General features: G+C 37.9%; 4 protein-coding genes across 5 annotated transcripts; 3 read left to right on the forward strand and 1 right to left on the reverse strand.

Moving 5' to 3' along the window:
• Positions 1-220: 220 nt before the first annotated feature.
• Positions 221-2,773, forward strand: LOC149737352 (activating signal cointegrator 1 complex subunit 1-like). The gene is made up of 3 exons (XM_089874791.1): positions 221-1,064; positions 1,274-1,817; positions 2,049-2,773. The coding sequence occupies exons 1-3, from the start codon at positions 898-900 to the stop codon at positions 2,379-2,381; spliced, it is 1,044 nt and encodes a 347-aa protein (XP_089730917.1). The 5' UTR covers positions 221-897; the 3' UTR covers positions 2,382-2,773.
• On the reverse strand, positions 2,593-4,922 carry LOC149737353 (mRNA turnover protein 4 homolog). Its single transcript, XM_089874792.1, has 7 exons — positions 4,751-4,922; positions 4,627-4,685; positions 4,454-4,557; positions 4,077-4,226; positions 3,569-3,720; positions 3,184-3,260; positions 2,593-2,854 (listed from the first exon to the last, which is right to left on the reverse strand). Exons 1-7 carry the CDS (start codon positions 4,776-4,778, stop codon positions 2,603-2,605), a joined length of 822 nt encoding a protein of 273 aa, XP_089730918.1. The 5' UTR covers positions 4,779-4,922; the 3' UTR covers positions 2,593-2,602.
• Positions 4,923-8,131: 3,209 nt separating this feature from the next.
• Positions 8,132-17,488, forward strand: LOC149737354 (protein-glutamine gamma-glutamyltransferase 2-like). Of its 2 annotated transcripts, none has more exons than XM_089874780.1 (14): positions 8,132-8,212; positions 10,012-10,176; positions 10,747-10,932; positions 11,257-11,517; positions 11,898-12,145; positions 12,362-12,539; positions 12,827-13,015; positions 13,462-13,601; positions 14,175-14,331; positions 14,876-15,036; positions 15,393-15,522; positions 16,035-16,198; positions 16,485-16,621; positions 17,071-17,488. In XM_089874780.1, exons 1-14 carry the CDS (start codon positions 8,182-8,184, stop codon positions 17,219-17,221), a joined length of 2,298 nt encoding a protein of 765 aa, XP_089730906.1. In that variant the 5' UTR covers positions 8,132-8,181; the 3' UTR covers positions 17,222-17,488. The 2 variants fall into 2 exon arrangements, with proteins under 2 accessions (XP_089730906.1, XP_089730904.1); XM_089874778.1 differs by lacking the exon at positions 8,132-8,212 and adding an exon at positions 9,793-9,952.
• A 525-nt stretch (positions 17,489-18,013) lies between these two features.
• LOC149737355 (uncharacterized) lies at positions 18,014-23,684 on the forward strand. Its single transcript, XM_089874784.1, has 9 exons — positions 18,014-18,190; positions 18,992-19,075; positions 19,731-19,841; positions 20,483-20,672; positions 21,043-21,169; positions 21,489-21,634; positions 22,059-22,208; positions 22,530-22,674; positions 22,744-23,684. The coding sequence occupies exons 1-9, from the start codon at positions 18,139-18,141 to the stop codon at positions 23,296-23,298; spliced, it is 1,560 nt and encodes a 519-aa protein (XP_089730910.1). The 5' UTR covers positions 18,014-18,138; the 3' UTR covers positions 23,299-23,684.
• The last annotated feature ends 567 nt before the right edge of the window (positions 23,685-24,251 follow it).

The following is a 24,251-nucleotide window of genomic DNA, read 5'->3' on the forward strand; positions in this document are numbered from 1 at the left end:
TGGTGGTAGTCTGTTCATTATGGTACAATGGTCGAAGCGATGTTACAGTTAAATCATCTCCATCGTGTCTGTCGTATTCCGCCGCACGAGTACAATTTTTTTCATTTATTGAAGCTAGAATTGAATACCAAACATATTAAAGTAGATCCGGATGCGAGCAGCGGCGTTCCCACGGTAAATCAAACGTATAAACACACGTACAAGTCATTAGGTTTGACACAACAGCAACGTTTATTTAATCCAAAGTATTGCAAGCGTTTAATTAAGGTACTAATACGAGTTGGGATGTCTCCTCATATATTATGAATGTAACTTTCTCATTGTAGTAGTCTGTGATGCATATGGCTACCGTTAGCTCATAATATCCCATATTCCCTAATCGTGTTTAACAATAAAGAACGATCTTTTAGAGTCGTGAGGATACGGTTATATAATTCTGTAAAGTTTACAACCATAGGCGCCGTGGCAAAGTGGTTGGCGCGTAGGTAACATTTATTTATTCAAATGGAATGATAAAACAGAATGAAAACATGGTCCATCTTAACCCAACTAACTGTATTATCAATTTTAAAATACCTGTTTACTTTTTAAATCGCACAATTAGCGCTTAGCTAACGATTAGTAAAATTTACGAATATTAACTTTTTAAAGGTAAAACAAAAAGGGGCTGCAACAATGCATATTATAAACCCTTTATCAATAATAGAACGTGCCGATTCAATAGATCCCAGCTCTGCTGTATACCTTTGTGACGGACGACCCACCTCTCATCTATTATTGCTTCGCTTGGTTGGTAACAGAAAGGGGAATACCCGCAGAACGGGATTTTTTTAGTTATTTCCAGATATTTTGGTGCATCGCGCGTGTTATAGTTTTGTAAAATCCTCAGCGACCAAAATGGACGTTCTGTACCCATCGTTGATTAATATTGAAGGTCGTATTTACTGTGATTATAATTCAAGTCACGGACATAAAGTTGATGAGGAATCATTCGATGACGTGTTGGAAGAAACCGAAGATTACGAAACCAATGACAAAAATATAACGACCCGGTCAAATGGGATGTAAGAATTTTAAACTTACAAGTTTCTTACTGTTGTTTTGCTGCTAATTTCCTTCTCTTCGTTGTTTTACTTGATCTTCGCTCTCAAAGAAATAATAACTTATACTAAACGCAGCAGCTCGACTTGTAATTTTTCTTTTTATATAAGATTTTTGTTATTTTTATGTCTTATATATACTGATGTACCCAACAATAACTCTGCCATCCCAGGTTTGAAACAACCATCAACACAGCAAGTGCATTGTTTAAATATATCATCGGGACGAAGGGGGCAACGAAACGAACCTTGGAGTTTGAAACAAGAACGAGGATTGAGATCCCTCGGCGTGGCACGGAGGGGAACATCGTGATTTCCGGGAAAGATAAATCAGGTGTCGCGTCAGCCCGAAACAGAATTGAACTTATAGTTTCAGAGAAACGATGGAAACAACAATTTACACACTTTGTGTCGATACCTCTGGTGAATGAAGAGGTGAAAGAATCGTTTCACGAGTTCGAGGAAGATGTGATGATGAAGTTTTCATCTTCGCGAGGGGTTTGTAGAAGTATCTTCCAAATCCCAACCAAACTTCATCTTACGATTTGTACCTTGACCCTGTTGAATGAAATAGAAGTTGAAAAAGCAAAGGAAGTGTTGATGGAGTGTGGGGGAAGGGTGGTCGACGTTCTTGAAGGAACGTCGCTTAATATTGCATTGAAAGGATTGGAATACATGAACGATGATCCTGCCAATGTAGATGTTTTGTATGGGAAGGCAAGTCAATGCAAACATATACATGGGATATTGGGAACATTGAGATTAGATGATTGCAACTCCTTTATTCTTCGTTATAACACGGATGTTCTGTTTCATGCATCTCGTGCCCGCTTACAAGTTACCTTGTACGTAACTTTGTAAGTGATAAATTTAAATATGATTTTAATGTATGACTGACAAAGTGTTTTATAAACAGACTGCAGTGTAATATAGTCCAATCTTATCCAGGTGCAGAGCTCTGATGGAAGCGACAAGCTTCAAGCGATCGCCAACCTCTTGGATGAAACCTTCACGAACGCTGGATTGTCAGAGAAGCAATACGACCGAGTGAAGCTTCATGCTACGTTACTAAACACAACATTTCGTAAAGTAAAATCAAGGCAAGCCACTAGAGGGGGCAGCAGGCAGAGAGAATCATTCGACGCGACCAAAATCTTGGCTGCTTTTGGGAACTTTAACTTTGGGAAAGTAAAAGTTGACAAAATACACATGTCCGAACGAATGACAACCGATAAAAATGGATATTACTTTCCAACTGCTACAATCGCGTTGCCACAATAGTGGAGGAGCTGAAAACACTGATCGTTTGGTCAGCTACAAACATGACACCCAATATGTATGGGAGGATTTTCACCCCAAACTTTCTAGTTTAAAAACCAAGATCATTTTCAGTGATGTTTGAGATAAAAATCGTGTCATAAATGGGGATGTTAACGTTTGTTTTAAAGTTCCAAGCTGTTTTAATCAAATTCTACAAACAAAGTAATAAAAGTTGTTCAAATTTAATGACTTTTATTTTTTATCCTTAGTGACCTTCTGACAGTTTTTTCACGTTTCACAACATTTTCAACTTCCATGTTTTCCTTTTGTTCGGACTCTACATAATCGTACACCTGATCATCCGTCGTCACACGAACTTTATTAAACATAACTTCCTTCTCCTTGACATCAAACACCGAGCATTCACCGCTATCTTTCTCCCACATGCATTGCAAGTGGATGCTGAACTGTGACATCACTATCTTCAATAATTTCTGCGGAATAAGTTGTCGTTGCGCGGGTGGTAATAATACGAGGTGACTTGTCACACAGTGGTCGCTAATGGTTTGTCTAAATTATCAGGCAAACAGTACAATAAGTTACATGGAGACACGAGGTGTATGAAACAGAACACCTATGTTACAATGACTATTGTTGCCCCGTCAAACAAGGATAAATAGATCACATTTATTCATATATGCATCTCAACCTTGTACACCAACTTAAAGGGGTAAAATGTCACACATTCAAGTTGAATTTGTTTTACACTTAAAAACAACATAAACTTGTAAGTCCAATAAAGGAACCACACTTCCCCACTCACCAATACTTTAGCTTGCTCTGCCGTCAGCTTTTCATTTTCTTTACAAACGGTATGTGATTGTAACATGGTAACAACACCTGCAACATAAGTAGTTATTAATACAAGGATGTGGTCCCTGCGAATTAGAGTATGGTGACTTATTTACAGTAGGGATAAGTGACTCGAATTGTTAGTTTGCACACAATGTTTAAATATATCCAACCTCATAGCAAAGTGGTTGGTGTGTCTGCCTTCAAACCAGAGGTTACGTGTTCAAGGCTCGTCCCTGCTACCATTGTGGGCGTATGTATCGTTGGACAAGACACTTAACGACAATTGCTCCAACCCAGGGCACATGGTGTAATAAGACCATGTGGATATATATTGACAATAATAATCTATTCACCTTTTTTTAATGCAACAGGTAATCCAAGTTTCCTCAGATGAGGTTCAATGGCGTGTGAGAATTGTACAAGAGGTCCCTCATCTAACTCTACAGTGCTGGTTGCTATGTTGCCTGTACGAGCATAATCATGCTCACTGTATTTATCAAACCAACTGCAATAAAGTTTAAATTGTGTTAACACAAAATTATAATGGTTAGTAAAAGGTAGATTATATTATGATGTTTTTAAATATTTTAATCACAAAAAGTAAAACATTTGGTAAAACTTTAAAATAGAGAAAAATATGTATATATTTAAAAAAACCTCTGATGACTTTACAATTACAAAACTTATACCGTTTTTAACAGAATTTGTTTATCCAGATATCTGCTTATTACAAATTACTATGCAGTTGTCTGGTTTATGTGAAAAGTTGAACAAAAAATTGAAACAAAACACCTGTGTTATAAGAATTGTCATTGACAGGGCACGCTATGCAAAAACAAGTTACAACCAATTGTAGCTTACTCGACAACATCTTCTTTAGATTTACTTGTAAACAAAACACCAACTTCGTTCACAAGTTTCGTCGAGAATTTATAAAGTCCGTTCATTATTTCAGTTTCCGGCGATCGACCGAAAGCGAGGGCCATAACTTTGTTCTTGCCGAAGAAAAATCTTCAGGAATGAAAGAGTTTTAGAAGATATTGTAAAATATGAATCAACTTTAGGCGGGCAAAACAAGTGGAGTAACAGCTCCAGATGAAACCGTGACAGAGTAACATTGGAGGTTTCGTACGTACAAACAGTAGCCTGGGTGTTGGGGTAATGAACCAAATCCCGTCTATATATCCCAGGTCCTCAAGGACATCACCCATGTAGAATGAAGTTAAAAACAACCCAACCTGCTATGTTTCCACGCATTTCTGACTTCTTTTAATTTACTATTCCTCATGTTACAAACGCTGAAGACAAATATTCGATCGTATTTCTCGACGCAATTCCGTACCTACGTATTAAGTAAATTCAATATTAATTATAAAACATGAAAATATGACATTAATAAAACAAGCCAAACCTCAGTGACTAAGTTTTGTTTTGCTTCTAAACCACCTTTCTTGGTTTGAGTCAAGGAAACTGCACAAAACATTTATTTAGTCGTGAATATCGTGGGAAACTAAAATAATAACATTGTAACTCACTTCGTTTATCTCTTTTTGACTTCGGCATTTCTTTGTTTACAAAAATACACAACAACGTATACTAGTAATAACAACAATCTACAACAAACAATTTAAGAATTACGAACTTTTGTTACTAATCTCGTACACGACACACCAGAAACCAGCTTCTCAACGAAACTAGGGAGTTGTGACTTACATCTCATCTGTTTTTATTTAACCATGTGGAACCATAGATGTTTCAAAGTTGTTCAAACTTAGGGGAGCATTAATCGTTTTGCTTCGAACTACAAGCCTTGTGTACAAAATAGGTTTTGTTGGGATAACACCGGTATTTAACCAACGACCGTAGATGCCGCAGACTCCTTCAATGTAAACGCTATTCGACAGCAACACATAATATAGTATAGGGTGGGGTAAGATGGGACATCTTTTTATTATATTCTCATCCCATTCGGTAGTAAACTAAGAATTATAAAATCTTACTCCCAAAGTTGTCGTCTTCTCCCACCCTGCTATACAGAATATAGACAACTTTACTTACTAAACGACCAAGCAACAAGCGACATCCCGCTATAGGAGCAACGCGGTGACAGTGGAGAATAAACAAGCTGGTAATGCCTTCTCAGCATAACGGGAGGGCAATGTCTTTTGGCGACTGTGGCGATAAAAATATAATTCAATTTAAAAAAACTCTTGTTTTCTATTTTCTAATTGACCGTTATACATAATGACTTTAAATGCAAATCATATATTCAACGTTTAACTTTCATGTGGAAAAATAATGAACCACATGATACACCGGGAAGTACGCAGTATTTCAAGCGTGACTCTTTATCACGTGACTTGAATCAAAACATGGTCGGGAGAAAGTGACATCACGTCAGCGGAAGATTATTTAGTCGCAACTTCCTCAGTTGGTTCTCCTTCCACCTCGTGATGGATCGAGCGTTGTACAATACCATGTTGTAAAGGTCCGACATCTTAGTGTTATACAATCACACATGCTTGTATCTTAATATTAAGCTGCTTGATATAAATGCCTGGTACAGGCTTGCGCCAATCACACACGACGTTTTATACATGCATCATATATAGAAGGGTGGGGGAAGATGGGACACATTTTCGTTCTGCATTCTCGTCGCATTTGGTAACAAACAAAAAACATTCAAGGAGTTATGAATCTGTATTCCCCACGACTTCAATGGACCGTTGATAATTGTTTAAAACACGATTAGAATATTTAGATATTATGTGCTAAAGGTGTCCCATTTCCCCCCCACAGTACTATGATGTATGGTAAAGAGATTTGGACTTTACGTCACAATTCTCATGCGATGTAAATCTCCGACACCGAAGCCATGTGACGTATCGCTTCCTGGACGGCGGTGTTACTTGCATGATGTGACAATTTATCTGCATATGTTGTTTTGTGTGGTGGAGGGCTTGACCAGACAAGCAGTAGACCAGGGTTTAACTGAGGTTTGTCAGTTGTTTACATTAACATTACAAATATTACCGATATATTGATATAGATACTATATGTTTAAGCATAAGTATATTACTTAATATACTTACGCATGCAAGATTATAATAACAGTTAAGTGAAGATGCAAGTTTAGTGTTTTGCTACTTCGTAGTCATAATATCTCCCATTCATTGTTATACGTGCGGTCAATATATTTTAAGGCATTCCCCAAACCCTATAGTTTTGAATGGAAGTCGCGTTCAACGTGTTTTACTTTACATTGAAACGAAATAATGTTTTGCTTTTGTTGTTTCAACCGAATAAGCAACGCCTTTGATTAAACCACTTCTCACCCACTCGTGTTTAGCTGAACACAACGATCATAGTCGACTTTGTTTTCTTGTGTGGTTTAATTTACTCTGCAAAGGAAAGCAATTCATCAACTGTGTAAAGCCGATCGTATTTCGCCCTCGGGATAAACAAGTAAAAGGCGAAGATTCAAGTGATCGAGCACGAAGTAACAAACGAATGTATTTGCAATTAGACACATCAGCACAACAATAATGACGTCAGGAGAGTTCTGTCTACCCAGTCGTGGTGGAAATTTTCGTATTCGCGAAACCACAAGTTTCAGTTTCGCATATAGAGTCTACAGCTATATACAAGTTTCGATTTAGTGACAGAATCTTCAAAATAGCTGTTTTTCGTGCTCTTGTATTCAAAGCAACTTGGGTCGAACATTTAGTGGGATTCTCCAGATCTATTTTGATCACTATTGGCGGCACGACCGTATATGCTGTTATGTAGCGGTGGTGGTACACAGTCAACATATGCATAGGGTTACAAATATCGTGGTCTGTAAGGTTCGAGCTGTATAAGGTAGACAGCATCGTTTGTACAATACCGAATGTTGTGTATAATCAATCGTGGTAACGACCAACACAAGTGTCTATACACGGGCGCCTTTGTTGATAAATGAAACGTGTCTATTACCACAGCGGAAATTGTGAACAATTGTGTTTAATCTGCTATTTAACGTGTGGTTGTGGTATCTGTTATTCGAGGCTTGTGTCAAGCGAACCGTGTTTTATGCGGCATTGTATATTTAGGCTGTTAGTAATAAAAGCGAACTATACCAAGATATAAAGGAAATTAAACTTAAGATATATTTATTCATTCGTTTCTTAATACCGGGAACTTTACGTACTGTTGCATAGATACAGCGGATTGGTTACTTAGTGCTTGTATGGCTTAACCAGGAGAAACGAACGCAGAGTTTCGGGTTGGCAAAAAAACAAACAATGTGTTGTTTGACGAATACTAGCCTAGCTTATATATTCCGACCTATTTATCAATAAAACTATGTTTGGCAACCGAATATTGTTTGTTTAGTTGTCGGTATTCCATATACGTAGCAAAAGTATCAACGTATATGGGCACAATTTCTCTATTGTTGTCTCTGGCAATGCGGAACTCTCGTTAAATAACCAACCAAGTCTACAGGAATCGACCATCTCGTTGTTTTGTTGCAACTTAAGTTAATATAGAGTCAGCCATAGCCACCGGTCGTTAAGTTTAATGAGAATCGGATGAAATTGGCGCCCTGGTGCGATTTGGTAGGTTGTAATTAAACGGTAGGCAACATACGGTGTCGGCCTATGTCGGTGCACGCGGTATAATTAGAACAGGATAAGGCAGCATTTGTAATTATTAAAACATTTGGATGCCTTGTTACAGTGCATGTTACTCTCTTTATTTTGGATGCGCAATCGAGTGTGACGCATTCGGTAGCATACAGTTAGCTTCATAGACGTGGCTGCTGTGTAGTTTTTGAACAGGAACAAAGTTTTATGTCTACTGATGCTACATTACAGCTAGTTTGTGAAAAATTACGCATTCCGGACTTTTTATTGTAAAAAATAAATTTCATCTTTTTTCAGATTAAACATTGTGTTAGTAGCTCGAAACAAGTGGCAACTTTATAATGGGAAACCGATCAACGAAAGAAGAAAAAGGTATTTTATTATTTCTATATAAAATAGTATATGTCTGTATCTCTTCAACCTTGCAATTTGTTATAGATTCACAGTGTAGCGTTGTAAATGCTATATTTCAATAAAGGGATAGTGAATTTAGGATATAATATTAAGTTATGCGAGTAGGGTCGGAAAAGATGGGACACGATTACATTCTATTTTCTCATTACATTTGATAGTAAACAAAATGCATGTAAAGAGTTGTGAAACCGTATCCTCACGACTCCCATAGACCGTTGTTAATCGTTTAAAACGCGATCAGGATATTTGGTTATTATGTGTTAAAGGTGTCCCATCTTACCCCATAGTACTATCATAAGTGTATTATAAGTGTAACGCAAGCATAACCATCTGTTTGGTTTAATCACTATGCTGTATTATATTGGTGTATCGATAAAGACACTTTGTTATTATAATTGGGATTAAATAATCTGGTGGATTGTACCGCGTTGACGGACACGGGAGTTTAAATACCACGGAATGTTTTAATTCGAGAAGTATTTGAACAGCCAAACATTTGCATTGAACTACAAGGGTAATGACCTTAACATCTGGGGTTGTATATTTAACGGCCAGTTATGTGTTTGATGTGCGAATGTTATAACATTGCTGTTCGGTATGTAGTAGGGTGGGGGAAGATGGGACACGTTTAGAACATAATATCTAAATATCCTGATCGTATTTTAAACAATTAACAACAGTCTATTGGAGTCGTAAGAATACACTTTTATAATTCGTTAAATGTTCTTCGTTTACTACTAAATGGGACGAGGAAATAGAGCTAAAAGTGTCCCATCTTTCCCCATCCTACTATATATTTAAAAAATGGTCTACATATGAAAAAGTCCACAAATATAAAATCATAGATGGTTTGTACAAAGACAGCAGAAAGAACAAATGTTTCGTTGGAACGAAATTTACATATTAGCTTATAAATGCTCATAATATAAACAGCGGGTGGAAACGTCGTTTTGGGGTGGTATAGGGCGCCAACTAACGGCTAGTTCACATACGACCCACTCATAGGAATAAACGCTCAAAAGCTACAATGTTTATACTGTGTCTATGTCTGTTGTATACTGACGATGCAAGTCTGTAATACTGGAGTTCGATTATACAAGCAGGCGTGACCTTGAAGAAGCTTGTATTGTATATGTACGAACTCAGGTACAATAACAAGCGGTCTATATACGATAATAATAATAATGGTCGTCACCTGGTAAAGGCGGCCATTTGGTATTTGATATATATTTTGTTACAAAGTAAATATTGGAAAAGGATTTAATATTAAAGTAGACCGATGCATTATTCGGGTTTTAACGCAGAGAATATAAACCACATTGCCTTATAATTGCAAGTCTTCTAGCGCAAGTTGATCGTTTGTAATAAAGTTTGGACTTCCCGTTCCCGTGTTCTGTTTAAAGCATTAGGTTCAACCCTGTGTTTAGACTTCGCTAAATTAGATTAAACTTCTGATATTAAAGTTAAACCTGGCGACCCATTTCCCCGGGGAGATAATCGTTTCGCCAGCAATGTCAAGACCTAATTTAACCTTCGATAACTCGATGATGGCTTGTATGTAACAACTGGAAGCAATCTTAGTTAAGTCTCATTCCGCTCCTGCAACTGTACTGCTCGCATCTAAGAAACGTTCTATATAGTTTACTCGATTCTACTTTATAAATATGTCACGATTTCGCCGTAGGTGGTTCGTTATTGGTAAGGGTGGTTGGCGATGTATTTATGTCGCAAATACATTGATTGTTGTTACTTTCCAGATGCTGAAAACGCAGAAGAAGTGAACGAATTCTTGGACGAACATCCCAGGTTTCTTGGTGAATATATCGATCGTAATCCTCACTTGCTGGACAACTATGTGATCGATAACGTGGATGAGGAAACTATACAAAAGTGGTTGGACAAAGTTAGCGGGCCCGCCCCGAGTAAGTAGCTTGTAGGTTTGTTTAGTAGCTGTAATTAAATCAACTGTGGTAACTTTCAAGGCCTATGAAGATATATATTTATATATATAGTAGGCGTGGTTGATAGCTTTGGTATGTAAATGGTCATGTGGTGGGCTACAGTTAAACCATGTTTGTTACGCTGTTATAAATTAAGGTCTCAGTAAACTGGTCCCGTAATTATAGGAGGGAGTAAACATAAGCCTGGAACAGCAGGGAAAGCGAACACAGGGGTTCCCTTGTCGACGTCCGCGTGATGAAACAGCTTAATTGTGTGCGAGTTTCATATATTTGTATTCTTTGTTCATCCATCGCAAGTGTTCACCTCAATAAACAAAGCTATGAACGTTGTTGGGCATTCCATTGAATATAAAACCACAATAATTAAGCAGGTGTGCAATTGTACTATGCAGGCAACACCTAACACCCTTAACACACATAACTATTGCCCGGTATAGACAGCATGAGACGAACACGTAACTGCAGAGGTGGAACTAAAGTATAAGCTCGTATAGATGCGATACAGTGTTAGTAATTCTATTTATTCCATAGCTGAGGTTCTGCAGATCCTACGCGTGAATTACAAGAAAGAGACGAACTGTGTAGACCATCATACCGACAAATATATTCACAACAGTTTGGTGGTTCGAAGGGCGGCGACGTTTGATCTCGGGTTGGTTTTCAAGAACCGAAACTACCGGCCAGCTAAGGACGATATTGTGTTGGAGTTTACCATTGGTAAGTAAAATTACGTAAAGCGGGGTAATTGTAAAACTGTTTAAGAACATGTAGTAAGTTGGGGTAAGATGGGACAGGTTTTCATGGGGTAAAATGGTTCACGTTTATTTTTTATTATTCGATTAGGTAGGAAACAAAGACCAATTACGAAATTATATAACCGTATCCTCACAACTCTGAAATATCGTCGTTAATTGTTTAAAAAATATTAAAACATATAAAATATTACGTGTTAGCGGCATTCATCTTGGCCCACACGATTATATATTATTATTGTTTTGTATTAAATAACAACTGCATATAAATTACAATGTATTCGTCCAGGTTCGGACCCTACTATTAAAAACGAGACCAAGATCCGAGTTCCTGTCGGCGATTCGTTGCAAGGGAGTAAATGGACCTGTATGAAGATCAACGAAGATGAGGTAACCAAGGAAGTCACTTTACAAGTGAATATTCCACCAGATGCAATCATCGGGCGGTACAAACTAACTGTGGAGGTGACCACTGAGTTAAAGGATGGCAGGCAGAAGGAGAGGAAAGTGAAACCCGATATTGTGGTTCTGTTCAACCCGTTTAAACCGGGTAAGTCCATCGTGGTAAATGGTATATTGTTGTCGACATTTGTTTTAACTGTGAAAGAGATTTTCTGGCAATTGTTGGTTTCTTATCCTAAAGAAACGATGTTTAATTTGCCGTTCGGTGAAACATCATCAGGATTTACGGATAAGTGTCTTGTCCAAGCACCCGTATACGCACATCAGTGGTGGCGGCGTTAACCCTTGATCGAACCAGTCTCCACTGGTTTACAGGCGTGCGTACTAACCAATGTGTATAACGGTACCGAACTGCCACGAGCTGTTGCATTTATATGGTCCTTGTACAGGGCGAAGAAAAACTTTTTAACTTTGTGGCAGAAATATTCAGTTTAATTGTTTTTGATCATCCACATTTTTGTTCACCAGCCGATCCTGTTTACATGGAATCCTCGGTTGAACGTGAGGAGTATGTTCTTAACGACACCGGTCGTATTTATGTTGGTCAATGGTATCACATCGGTGCCAAAGATTGGTTGTTCGGGCAGTTTGAGGAAGGAATATTAGACATCGCGTTGAAGTTGTTGCGCGAACATACAAACGCGCAGAAGAATGCGACGAAAAGTTTAAAGAAGAGAGCTTCACCTGCCTATTGTAGCAGGCTGTTATCTGCCATGGTGATTGCTTAGATCCAGTTGCACTGTGTTTCTGTGATAAGTCTACTTAATATATATATGTGTTGGGGTAAGATGGGAAATATTTGCATAACTGTTTAACCGTATCCTCACAAATCTAAGCTAAAATAACATTGTTATTTGTTAAAAACCCAGTTAGGAAATATATGAACATTATATCCATCTTACTCCACAATAATATGACATCATAACATGCAGGTCAACTGTAACGATGACAACGGTGTGTTGTGGGGTCGATGGGACGGCAAGTATGAGGAGGGAGTGAAACCAACCACATGGAGCGGCAGTGTTGCTATATTGAAGCAATGGAATCAAACGAAGATGAATCCGGTCAAGTATGGACAATGCTGGGTCTTCTCCGGGTTGCTTACCACAGGTATTTATATTTTATTAATGTCATTTCATACGGCTGTGGTTTCGCTGGATAGTAGATAGGGACAGCGGGGACATAAACATAAACATACTAATAATCTTCGGTCTTGATATTCACATTCCTGTTCCCATTCGACTGATGTGGTTTCGCTAGATATAGTATATACACAGCGGGAATCTCGTAAGGTTAATCCATTCATGAGCGTCACTATAATTAGATGACGGGGCATTTGGCTACTATTCCCACCAAGTTTTTTTTCACGAACTTAGCAATCACCGTTTGTTTCTCAGTTCTTCGTGCGCTTGGTATTCCCGCCCGTAGCATCACCAACTTCAACTCCGCCCACGACACCGAATACAACATGACAATCGATAAGTTCTTGACCGAGGATGGCGAAAGCGCTGAGGGAACGGGGGATTCTATTTGGAACTTCCATGTTTGGAATGAAGGATTTTTCCGACGACCAGATCTGCCTAAAGGTGAGTTCCTGCACACTATAACTATTGTGTACAATATATGGTGGGGAGGGGAAGATGGAACACCTTTTCATTCTGTTTTATGTCCCATGTGGTAGTAAACAAAGAATTATTAAATCGTATCCTCACGACTCCCATATAGACAGCTTCCATAGATCGTTGTTAATTGTTTGAAACACGATCAAGATTTTTGGCTATAAATGTTAAAGGTGTCCCATCTTACCTCAGAGTACTAAACAGTGAGGGTGGGGAAGGACATCTTTAGCACATAATATCTAAATATTCTGATCGTATTTTAAACAATTAACAACAATCTATGAGAGTTGTGAGGATACGGTTGTTTAGTGCGCTGTCGTTTTAACTAATTTGATCTTCTAAACACATATGTTACGTTACAATAGCATGCGAGTAACATTAGTCATATTAACCCTGGTATGAACGTGTTGCAGGTTATGACGGTTGGCAAGCTGTAGACGCAACCCCACAGGAGGAGAGTAGTGGCGTGATGCAGTGCGGACCTGCTCCTATCAAAGCCATCAAGAATGGGGAAATATACATTGGATCCGACACTAACTTTGTATTTGCAGAGGTATAGTGGACATTGGGTTGTTGGGTAACTATTTGTGCAGCTGGTACTCGTAAGCTGCTGTAAGAAAACTGTAAGTTTGGTTGATTTGTAAAAACATCACGAAGTGGAATACTGACAGGGTAGAAGAATTGTTGAAAGAAAATTAACCAGAGTTTAAATAAAAGAATGTAACTGTATCACATATTATCATTTAGCTAAGAATACCAGGACTGTACATTTTGATATTTATTTAGCTTGAAATTTAAATAAATGTTTTTTTCAAAGAAACTGTAAAACATGATCGAATCTCTATATACTGTCGGGACTAAATGATGAAGTTTTGAATTTTTGGTGGGCTGGGGGAAGACGGGACACCTTTTTATTCAATTTTCTCGTCTCATTTGGTAGTAAACAAAGAATATTCAAACAATTATAAAACTTTGTTCTCGTGACTCCCATAGACTGTTGTTAATTGTTTAAATGTTTGGTATTTGAGCTAAAGGTGTTCCGTCTCCCCCACCCTACTACGTAGTTGTGAACATTTTTTTCGACTTTTAGAAAAGAAATCCTTTATATCGTGTACGTTCTTCGCAGGTAAACGCTGATCGTGTGTTCTGGGAAGTCAACGACGAAGGAGAAGTAACAAAGATGGTGAAGAATGATAAACGTCACGTGGGAAGGAACATCAGCACCAAAGCTGTTGGGTCAGATGAACGTGAAGATGTAACGCTTCAATATAAGTTTGCCGAAGGTAAGTTGTTACTGGCGGACCCGTTGAATCTGGTCCTGATCTAATGTTCGTAAAGTTGAACGATTCTCGTAACGAAACAACATTCACAATCAAGTGCTTCGAAATATGTAACAAACAAAATCAAGTCTAACTAATTGTTTAATATAGGATAGATTTCGCCTGAAATGGCATCATCAGTCATTTATTTAAACGAAACCAATAAGTTCGACTGGCAAGGTATATCATGTAAATGGAATTGAGCAATATACGTTGCCATTAAAACAACAAATATTCGAAATTATAAAACACACAGGTTTCATTTGAATAAGAGAACAAAATATGCCATTTTGGGCGAATTATAGAAACATTATGACAAACTAACTACTGGGCTTAATGAAGATATTGTACACGAAACGTGGCGTGCAGGGCGGAATAGTGTTAACAGTATATATCAAAATTTTGTTTCTATAAATTATAAGAATTACATCTTACTATGGTGAAAGGGTTAATTATGCATTGTATTGTAGTTCATTACATGACAGCAACGTTTGTGTTGATATCACAGGAAGCGAGGAGGAAAGAGTTGCCTTTGAACGTGCTTATGCTCATGGTAGGAAAGCCCCTTACCATGATAAGTTTGTTTTGGAGGAAGAAGGAAACATCAAGATTGACATCAATCCTGTCGGTGACGTCATCAACGGAAGTGACGTGTCTATATCGGTGAAGGTGGGTCGTTAAGTTTCATATGTATACTAGTGTGGGGTGTGATGGGATATGATGGAGTGGGGTAAGATGGGATATGATGGAGTGGGGTAAGATGGGATATGATGGAGTGGGGTAAGATGGGAAACGGTGGGGTAAGGTAGGACATGTTTTTGTTTCCTTTTTGTCCTATTCTCGTCCAAGGTTGTAGTAAACAAAGAACATTCAAATAAATTAAAAAACTGTATCCTCACGACTATAAAATACGCAATTGTTAAACACACGGTTAGGAAATATGAGATTTCACGGCTAACGATTTCCACCTAACCCCACAGTAATATTACGTCCATTATCACATAACATTATATATTCCGTTGTAGGTTACAAACGCGAAGGGTGTTGATTGTGACGCAACAATAACCACAGTCATCCACACAATGCTCAATAATGAGGAACGGAAACGATTGCTTAAACGATCACGTGGTACAAGGAAGATAGCTGCAGGAAAAGGTTGGTTTGTTTACATTCAATCTATTCTTTCACATCAACAGTTTGAATGCTGTCACATGTAGGTTTTAGCCTTTTATACAAAAGTTAGGAAAAAAAGACCTACAAAATTACATACGTTGTAACTCGTAAATAGGCACGAGGTGTATGAAACAGAACACCCGTGTTATAACGACTGTCATTGCCCGCCATGCGAGGATAAATAAGTTACATACGTGGTAACTTGTAAGCAGGCACGAGGTGTATAAAACAGAAAACCCGTGTTATAACGACTGTCATTGCCCCGCCATGCGAGGATAAATAAGTTACATACGTGGTAACTAGTAATCGGGTACGAGGTGTATGAAACAGAACACCCGTGTTATAATGACTGTCGTTTTCCGCCATGCCAGGATAAATAAGTTACATTTATTAATATTAAACTTACGTTCATTATACATCTGATCAATGAGAATAATTGAACCATGTTACCGAATATTTAAATTGAAATCTCCCCATATTATTCAACCAATCAGATGACGTAGAGAGTTTCAAGTTTGGTTTTGGTGATTACGGGCGCCACCTATCGGATGAGAATGTGATCCGCGTCACCACCACTGTGCGTGTGAAGGAAACCAATAAACTATACGTGGATCAATATGACATTCAGATCGAGAGTCCGCAATGTTTGGAACTTATTGTAAGTAGTATTACCAGCTTTGCTGACTTTAGTATTTTCTTAGATTTGTCTTTTTTCCTTGGTTGTAGGTTGGGGTAAGATGGGACGTGTTTTTGTTTATCGTCCCATTTGGTATTGGACAAACAATACATACATAATTATATATCTTCATATTCATGACTTTCGTTGTTAATTGTTAAAAACATGATTAAGAAATTGAGATATTATGTGCTAACAGTATCCCATCTTACCCCACGGTACCCACGGTATAAAAACATGATTGAGCATTTTCCATTGTTATTCACAGTGTGCAGATGAGTTGAAAGTGAGGGAGTATCAGCCAATCCGATTCAAGATCACCAACCCACTGAAAGTGGCGATGACGTCAGCTGTGTTTAGTTTGCAAGGGAGTGGAATATCAAGCGGGAAGAGCTTTGAAGTGCCGTGAGTATAATGCGTATGATGGATAGGGATAACAAAGCTTTGTGTATGGCGCCATGGCTCCTTCTACATGCCATGGCATAACGCCGCGGCATTTCCGGCGCAGAGGATAAATAACTTGGTGACCGAATTGTTGTTACACACATAGTGTTCGAACATTGCATTGCACGCAGCAATTAAAGATAAGGTGGGGAAGATGGGGCACCTTTTCATTCTCTTTTCATGTTTGATAGTAAACAAAGAACATTCAAAGAATTATAAAACTGTATCCTCACAACTCCAATATACCATTGTAAATTGTCACGATCAAGGATGTTTGGATATTATGTACTAAATGTGTCTCGTCTTCCCCACTCTACTGTTAATGCAGTAGTGTACATGCGCATGCAGTTCCATGTGTTTACTGTTGGTGTGTAATAATAAGGAAACAAACAATTTCCATCCATATTTAGATCACCGATCGAACCCGGTGAGACATACACGAGCCCTGAGATGGAGGTTCGACCTTACAGAAGCAGTCGAGCAACAACAATTCTCGGCGATTTTGATTGCAATGAAATATGGAACATCAAAGCTAGGAAGCGAGTTTCCGTCAATTTCTAAGCAAGGGGTTTCAGTTCATACTGCTTGTGTTCCCACTAGTATATATAATCATTGTGTCTTATATACCCGGTAATATTAATCTAAAGTTGCACCATTCATAACCATGCAGATGTTTTCCCCATGTCCTTATATAATGCAGTACGCTTCATGTGCCTTATATAAATTGCAGCTGTGTCTTACGTGGTCGCTGCTTGTTATGCCGCCTATAATTGCAAGCCGAATGTTAACTGTACATAATATGACATTAAACCAGATGCAACATAATAATACACGTGTTATAAATATCCGCTACCGGTTAAAGAACTTCTTACATTAACACTAAGATTCACTTTGAACAAAGGCAAAGGTCACCCGACACTTTTACGTAACACCCTATTATGGCACGATCGCATTCAAAACCGAGTTTTTCTTGACAAGTGCGCCAGTGTTCCCGGGTGCCAGACATCTGCAGCTCACTGTTTTAAATCTGTAACCTTAAAGTTAAATAGAAATATATTTGGAAACACTTTTTCACTGATGGTCGATCCATTCACTCCAGGCGTGTCCATTCAACCGCGTCCGGTGATACACCGTGTGGAGTTATTAAGTTTAGACAGAACTTGTTTAGCAAACAATAAAAAAGCGGAATTGCAAAAGTATGAAATAAAACAAATACTTAGAGGAAAGGTATTAGATAAAATGACTGCATTTCAATATTTGTTCGCCAAAAATAAAATTATCAAATATAATATATTTTTGATAGATTTGAATATCTGTATTCATAGAGGTTGCAGCATCATTACTATAATGGCGAATACAAAAGCGGTTTGTGGTTTTTAGCATTTTGCCTTAAAGTATTTTTTTTTTTTTTTCTGTAGATTTTATTTGAAATGATTTAAAACTTTACGGATGTATTAAAGTAAAGCCACAACCAAAGGATGGGAAAAAACAAAGTAGACAATGATGAAAGCGGCGGTCAACAAAAATGCGGTAAGTATGGTCTTATGTATAGTAGGTTGGGTAAGATGGTTCATGTTTTCACTTTCATGTATCGTCACATTTGGTAGCAAACAAACATATTTGCCGAGTTATATAACGTAGCTCACGACTCAAGATCGTTCTTAATTGTTAAAACACGATTAAAAACCATGAGATATTACGTGGTAACGGTAACCTTTCCCCGGCAGCGCTTAAGTCATTTTTTAAAACATTTTTCCAATCACAAACATATAACGTATATGAAACCAAACAATTGACCGTCAGCAAATATTTGTACTTGAACCAGCAGTGACGTTTGTTTGTATCCGCTTGACTTACAGTCCGTTTCAAACCCTCTCATCCATATCCACACAGCTTATGCTTTGTTCCGTACAATAGGGACCAAGGAAATAGCCGGGTAGACTATGCCCGTGAAGTTTCTATAAAACACATATTGTAGGGTGGGGTAAGATGGAACACCTTTATATTCTATTTTCTCGTTCCATTTGGTAGTGAATAAATAACATTCATAAAATTATAAAACCGTATCCTTACAACTCCTATAGACCGTTGTTAGCTGTTTAAAACAAGATCAGGGTGTTTGGATATCGTGTGCTAAAGGTATCCTATCTCCCCCACCGTACTAAAACACCAATCGGGCTTAACTGTGGCATAAACCACGCCACAGTTGGTTGAAACGAGTAATTTATCAACTACTTATTTGACTACACGAATATGGCTTTATTTTCATCTTTAACTATAATGACTAATTAAAGAAATATAAACACATAAAGTAAATCCTTGTATTTACAGGATCCACAACCCGACACGATGTTGTAGCCTGGGTGCTTTCCATGTTGTTTATCATTGCATGGCTTGGCTGCATGTGGGCGTGGGGTAAGTTACATTCAATGTTTACGACCTTCATATTATTCTTGGTTTGTTCATATTATTATTTTTAGCGCAAAAATAAAGTTTAATACCAAAAGTGATGAAACCAAAAATATGACCTTTTGGTTTAAACATCACCCGCAATTTCATCCACGTTCAATTAATTGGAAATATGACGCAGAAAGTACAATATTAAGCACGATGGTCACGATTATGGTTATTGCGTGCATCCCTTGTACAATGAAGATATATAATACATTATAACATAATTAGCTATGATGTGTCAACGTGACTTTAATCTAGGAAATTCCAAATTGCAATAAATGTCTTTATTTATAACTTGTTCTGGTGAGAAGCGAATATTTGTGTCAAGTAAGTTCACGAAATAATAAAAAGCGGTAAAGTAATCTTGTTTTTCTTCTTGTTTATGAATGGTAGCTTTTGCAATAGTAAATATATTTATTTTACTTTGGTAAAAGATATCCCATATTTCATCATCACGTTTTTATTTTACCAACGCTCTTTTAGAGTCGTGAGGCCACGATTAAAAACATCGGTTAATGTTCTTTGTTTACAACCAAATAAGAGGATAAAAGAGAATGCCTCATCTTTTTCCAACTTAAAATTGTTTTTTTTTTCTTATTTAAAATTGTTTCCGTAGGCGCCTCCAAGGGTTGGGACGCACAGTCGGGCTACACATACGAAAGCGTGAACAATTCCATGATAAGATTCTTACCTGAACCTTACTTTTGCAATGATACTTCAATACCAGGTTGGGAGGTTTATTCACCTTGTGTGTTTTATATAAGGATGACAAACAAGGAATACGTCATTGTGTTTTATTGTCATTAGCGATTTTTGTGCGTGATTGTTTTTCTGTATGGCTGATAATTTAGACAACCCACTTTATTGCCTATTGGACAGAGACACGTACGCCCGCAACCAACTTAGCCACGGCGCCGGAATATTAATTGCATTTATCCGTGCAAATTGTTTTAGAGTTTGAGCTAATGTATCCTTAAACACTCAATGCTAATAGATTGAGCGCTTACTAATGGGTTGTATCTGAATATACAGCGTACAACACAGGTGTATGCTGGCATGGACACAATGTTGTAAATGTTCCCTCCAAAATATGAAGCTTAATGTTTCATAATGAAGGTGGCTCGGGTTTAATATATGTTCGATCGCATGTTGTGTAACACAAGACAAGGGTCATGGACCGTCTGGTTGTTCCGCAACTCACGGACGAGTGGTCGCTGAAATAAAAGCTGGCCCCAAACGTTCAACATACACCGTATACAGACGACCCATAAAATTCAACTTACACCTTCATCACAACGTAAAACTTTATTCAACGGAATAAACAACAAGATATTCGAATCGCGATGACATCGTTTAATTTAAACACAGGTCGTTCGGGAGCAGACTGTGTCGGTACTTGGTATTTCTGGAAGCTTCCACCCGACCAAGCAACAATATTAACTCATGCAATCGTGTGGTTGTTCTACTGCCTTCACCAAGTCTTTATATGGACGTTAATATACAGAGCTCAACTTACCGTGTCAAGGCGGAAAGATGGCGCACGTACCAAGAAATACGGGTGAGTTGGTTTAGCTACGGCTGGCGTGGAAATGACTAACTGTAGATCTAGCAGCAAGCTTGTCGTAAATGAGTTCAACCGGCTATTTGTTACTTTGGTGATTTGAGATAATTTGGTCTGTTTCTGTATTCGCTACACTATAGTGGGCTGGGGTAATTAAGACGGTTCACGTTTTCATTTCTATTTATCGTTCCATTTGATTGTAAACAAACAATATTTACACGGTTGTATAAACGTATCCTCATGACTCTAAAAGAACGTTGGTAATTGTTAAAAACATGATTGGGAATATGGGATATTAGTTGCTAACGGAATTCACCGTCCCGCATAGTGTATACACCGAACTCCTTAACCCAACGACTTGATTTAGGAGTGAAATGCGATGGTTTAATTGGTCGCTACTTGGTGTGAACGCTGTGTTTCATATCTTGCATCTGGTACAAACGCATTGGACGTATGATGGAACCGCACAAGACGTCGCCATTTCATCCTCGCAGGTGATAACCAATGCAAATGACTTGTGTTTCCGATCCATCACTTAGCCTTGTAATTTGTATTTGCTTGTCAGCTTTAAAAATGTGCGAATATTTTATCAACTTATTGTTTAAAAGCGTCACAGCAGTAGCCAAGTAACATTGCACGTTATTTGAGATGCATCGCATGTTTTATTAAAGTTACGTTTGGGTGCGTGTTCTTATACTGTTACAGTTGCAAAGTAAAATAAAATATTATTTTCCATAAAATGACATCATCAGTCAATTATTGAAATATATAATTAATCTCCATGTTGGGTTCTAAGTTCATAATTTTCCCCAGGCTTCCGTCATTATGATGATTTGTTTCATTCTTTTAATGGAATATCGAGACAGAGGAATTATATTAATGTGGCCGAACCCAAGCTCTGATGATAAACTTGCAAAATATCTTCGACTTAATCAAGGTCCCGTCCAACTTATACGAAAGTGAGTGACGGGCTATGAACGCATGAAATTTATTTTGCCTTTTAAAATCTAAGAATGAAATTTGTTTTGGATAAAAGGCGTGACCGTTACACCAGAATTGAATGAAAAACACAATGGAAGTGTGACATCGTGTTTTAACTTCAAGTGAAAATATTTAACTGTTATAAAAGATTGGGGTAAGATGGGGCATGTTTGCGTGTTATTTTATCGTCCCGTTTAACAAAGAATGTTTATAGAATTATAACCGTATCCTCACGACTCTAAAAGAGCGTTGGTGATTGTCCAAAAAACAGGATTACGAAATATAGAATTTTATGTGCTAACGGTGTCCCATCTACCTTCACGGCAATATGCAATGCTATGACAAAGTTATTATCGGTTATCGGGCAGCTTATGTTTTGAACAAATACATTTCTATTTCCAGGTATCATGGGTTTATCTTCTCGTGGGCGACAATATACACATTCTGGTATCATCCCATGGAAAATACATGGGGACATACATTTGGTTTCTTTCACACAGCTATAGTGTTGTTGCAGGGAAGTCTCATCTACACTGACATGCATCTTAACAGGTTGGTATTGAGATGATGTTGATCGCTTTTATGTAATGGGGGACGCAAGTCATTATTTTACACCGATTGCATCAGCTTAAAGTGTAGATTTGAAATATAAATGAAACTTATTAAGACGGTCCACGTTTTCATTCTCTTTACCGTCCCATTTAATAGTAAATACAGAATATTCACAGAATTATGTAAATGTATCCTGATGACTCTAAAAAGAGCGTTGTTAAAAACACAGTGGAAACTATGTGCTAGGTGTCCCATCTTACCCCAAAGTATTACACTAATTGGCTTACTGGTTCTTAATTGTACCATTTTGTTTCACCATAGATACTGGAGATTGTTGAACGAGGTGTGGGTGTTCGCGCATGGTACCGTGATTGCGGTTCAAACCAGCAACCCCGATGTAGCGGGAGGAAGCTCTTTGTGGCCAATATTTACATTCGGGTTTGGGTTTGTCCTTGCGTTTACACAGGTAAGGTCGTGTGTTATATTTGCACCACATCGTAAACAACGATTAGGAATAACACAACTGCATGTTCAGGTGTTTAGTTTTCCTTTCTGGAGGAAAATCTCGCCGTATTTTCGAATCATCCCAGTTTTGATATTTCTCACGATCGTTCTTGCGCTTTGTGGGACCGTGGTGAAAGGAAAGGAACCGGGTCAAACAGGTTTCAGCCGGATTTACGAAATGTTTTTCATTCCGGCCGAGGAATATATGATGCTCCTCTTTTCATGGCTGTTCCTTTACATATTTATTCGGATCGAAGCGGCGATCATCGGGGATAAGAAACCAGATTCGAATTATGAAATGTCGCCAACCAAACAGGCGTTCTACCTCGCTGGTGTGGTGATGGTCTACGCAGCTTTTGTCCTCATCTCATATTTCTGGAGGTTTGCCAACGGTGATATGCTCACACTCATGATCATCTTCGTGTTCATCTTTTCGTTCGGATGTTGCATCACCGTCATGTTGTTCAAACAGATAATGGGCCCACACCGTAGCATGCTGGTGAGACCTGCTGAGGTTTCTTCCACAAACTGTACAGGAGTTACGAATGAAAGTTTCGTTCACGAAAACGAAGATATTCCAAACTAGATACCTTTTTATAAAAGTTCTTTGTTCTAAGTTATAGAGAATATGTTTCTACTTTGTTACGCCAAACCCTGATATAAGTTACCTTCCTCATCGTCAACAAAGTCCATGTATGAATGTGAAGCAAGATGGATACCGTTAGCACATAATATCCCATATTTTCTAATCGTGTTTTAACAAATGAAACCGATCTTTCCGAGCCGTGATGATACGGTTATATATTTCTGTAAATATTCTTTGTTTACAACCAAGTCTTTGATTATAATATGAATTACTGTTTGTAATTCTTGGATTTGTTCTTGTAATGCATTCTTGTTTTCTTTGAGTTGAGTTGTTTCGTTTATTTTTTGACCTGAGTGTCAACCTAAACAAATAAAGTTAAAACGTTAGCGCGTCTAGTCAGGTGTTTCACAAGCACGCATTTACCTTGTGGGTTAAATTAAACTTAAGTGAGAATAAAAACATGTCCCATTTTACCCCACCCTACACTGTACGTTCAATAAATACACAGACGTACATCACCCACAAATATTGTCAGTAAGTGTTACTCAAACATCAGTAACAAATCAAATACGTTTTCATATAGTTGCAAACGGGGTTGATGTTACTTTAATATAATTGTAGATCTGTTGATTATAAAGATGCGTGTGTGGTGCGCCACCTACCGGTTGAACGCGCCAACCACTGTAACGTTCTTGGTAAACATAACCAGAAAATAGTTATATAACTATGTGTTTGAGTTTGAAAACTAAACGATTCCATACATATGTATGCATACACGACCTACTTTCAAGTAATGAAATACTGAAGCTATTGTAACAATGTCATTTATAAAAAAAACCTAAGAAAATCATTTTTCAGTTCTAATTTTTGTGTAAGTTTAAAATATCAACATTGTGTAAAAGTAAATGAACCAACATTGTAACGTAAGGTTAATACAGCTTGCGATATTCCAA

The sequence above is a fragment of the Ciona robusta genome, chromosome 3, assembly GCF_009617815.1.
Source record: "Ciona robusta chromosome 3, ASM961781v2".
In the NCBI taxonomy this organism is placed as follows: Eukaryota; Metazoa; Chordata; class Ascidiacea; order Phlebobranchia; family Cionidae; genus Ciona; species Ciona robusta.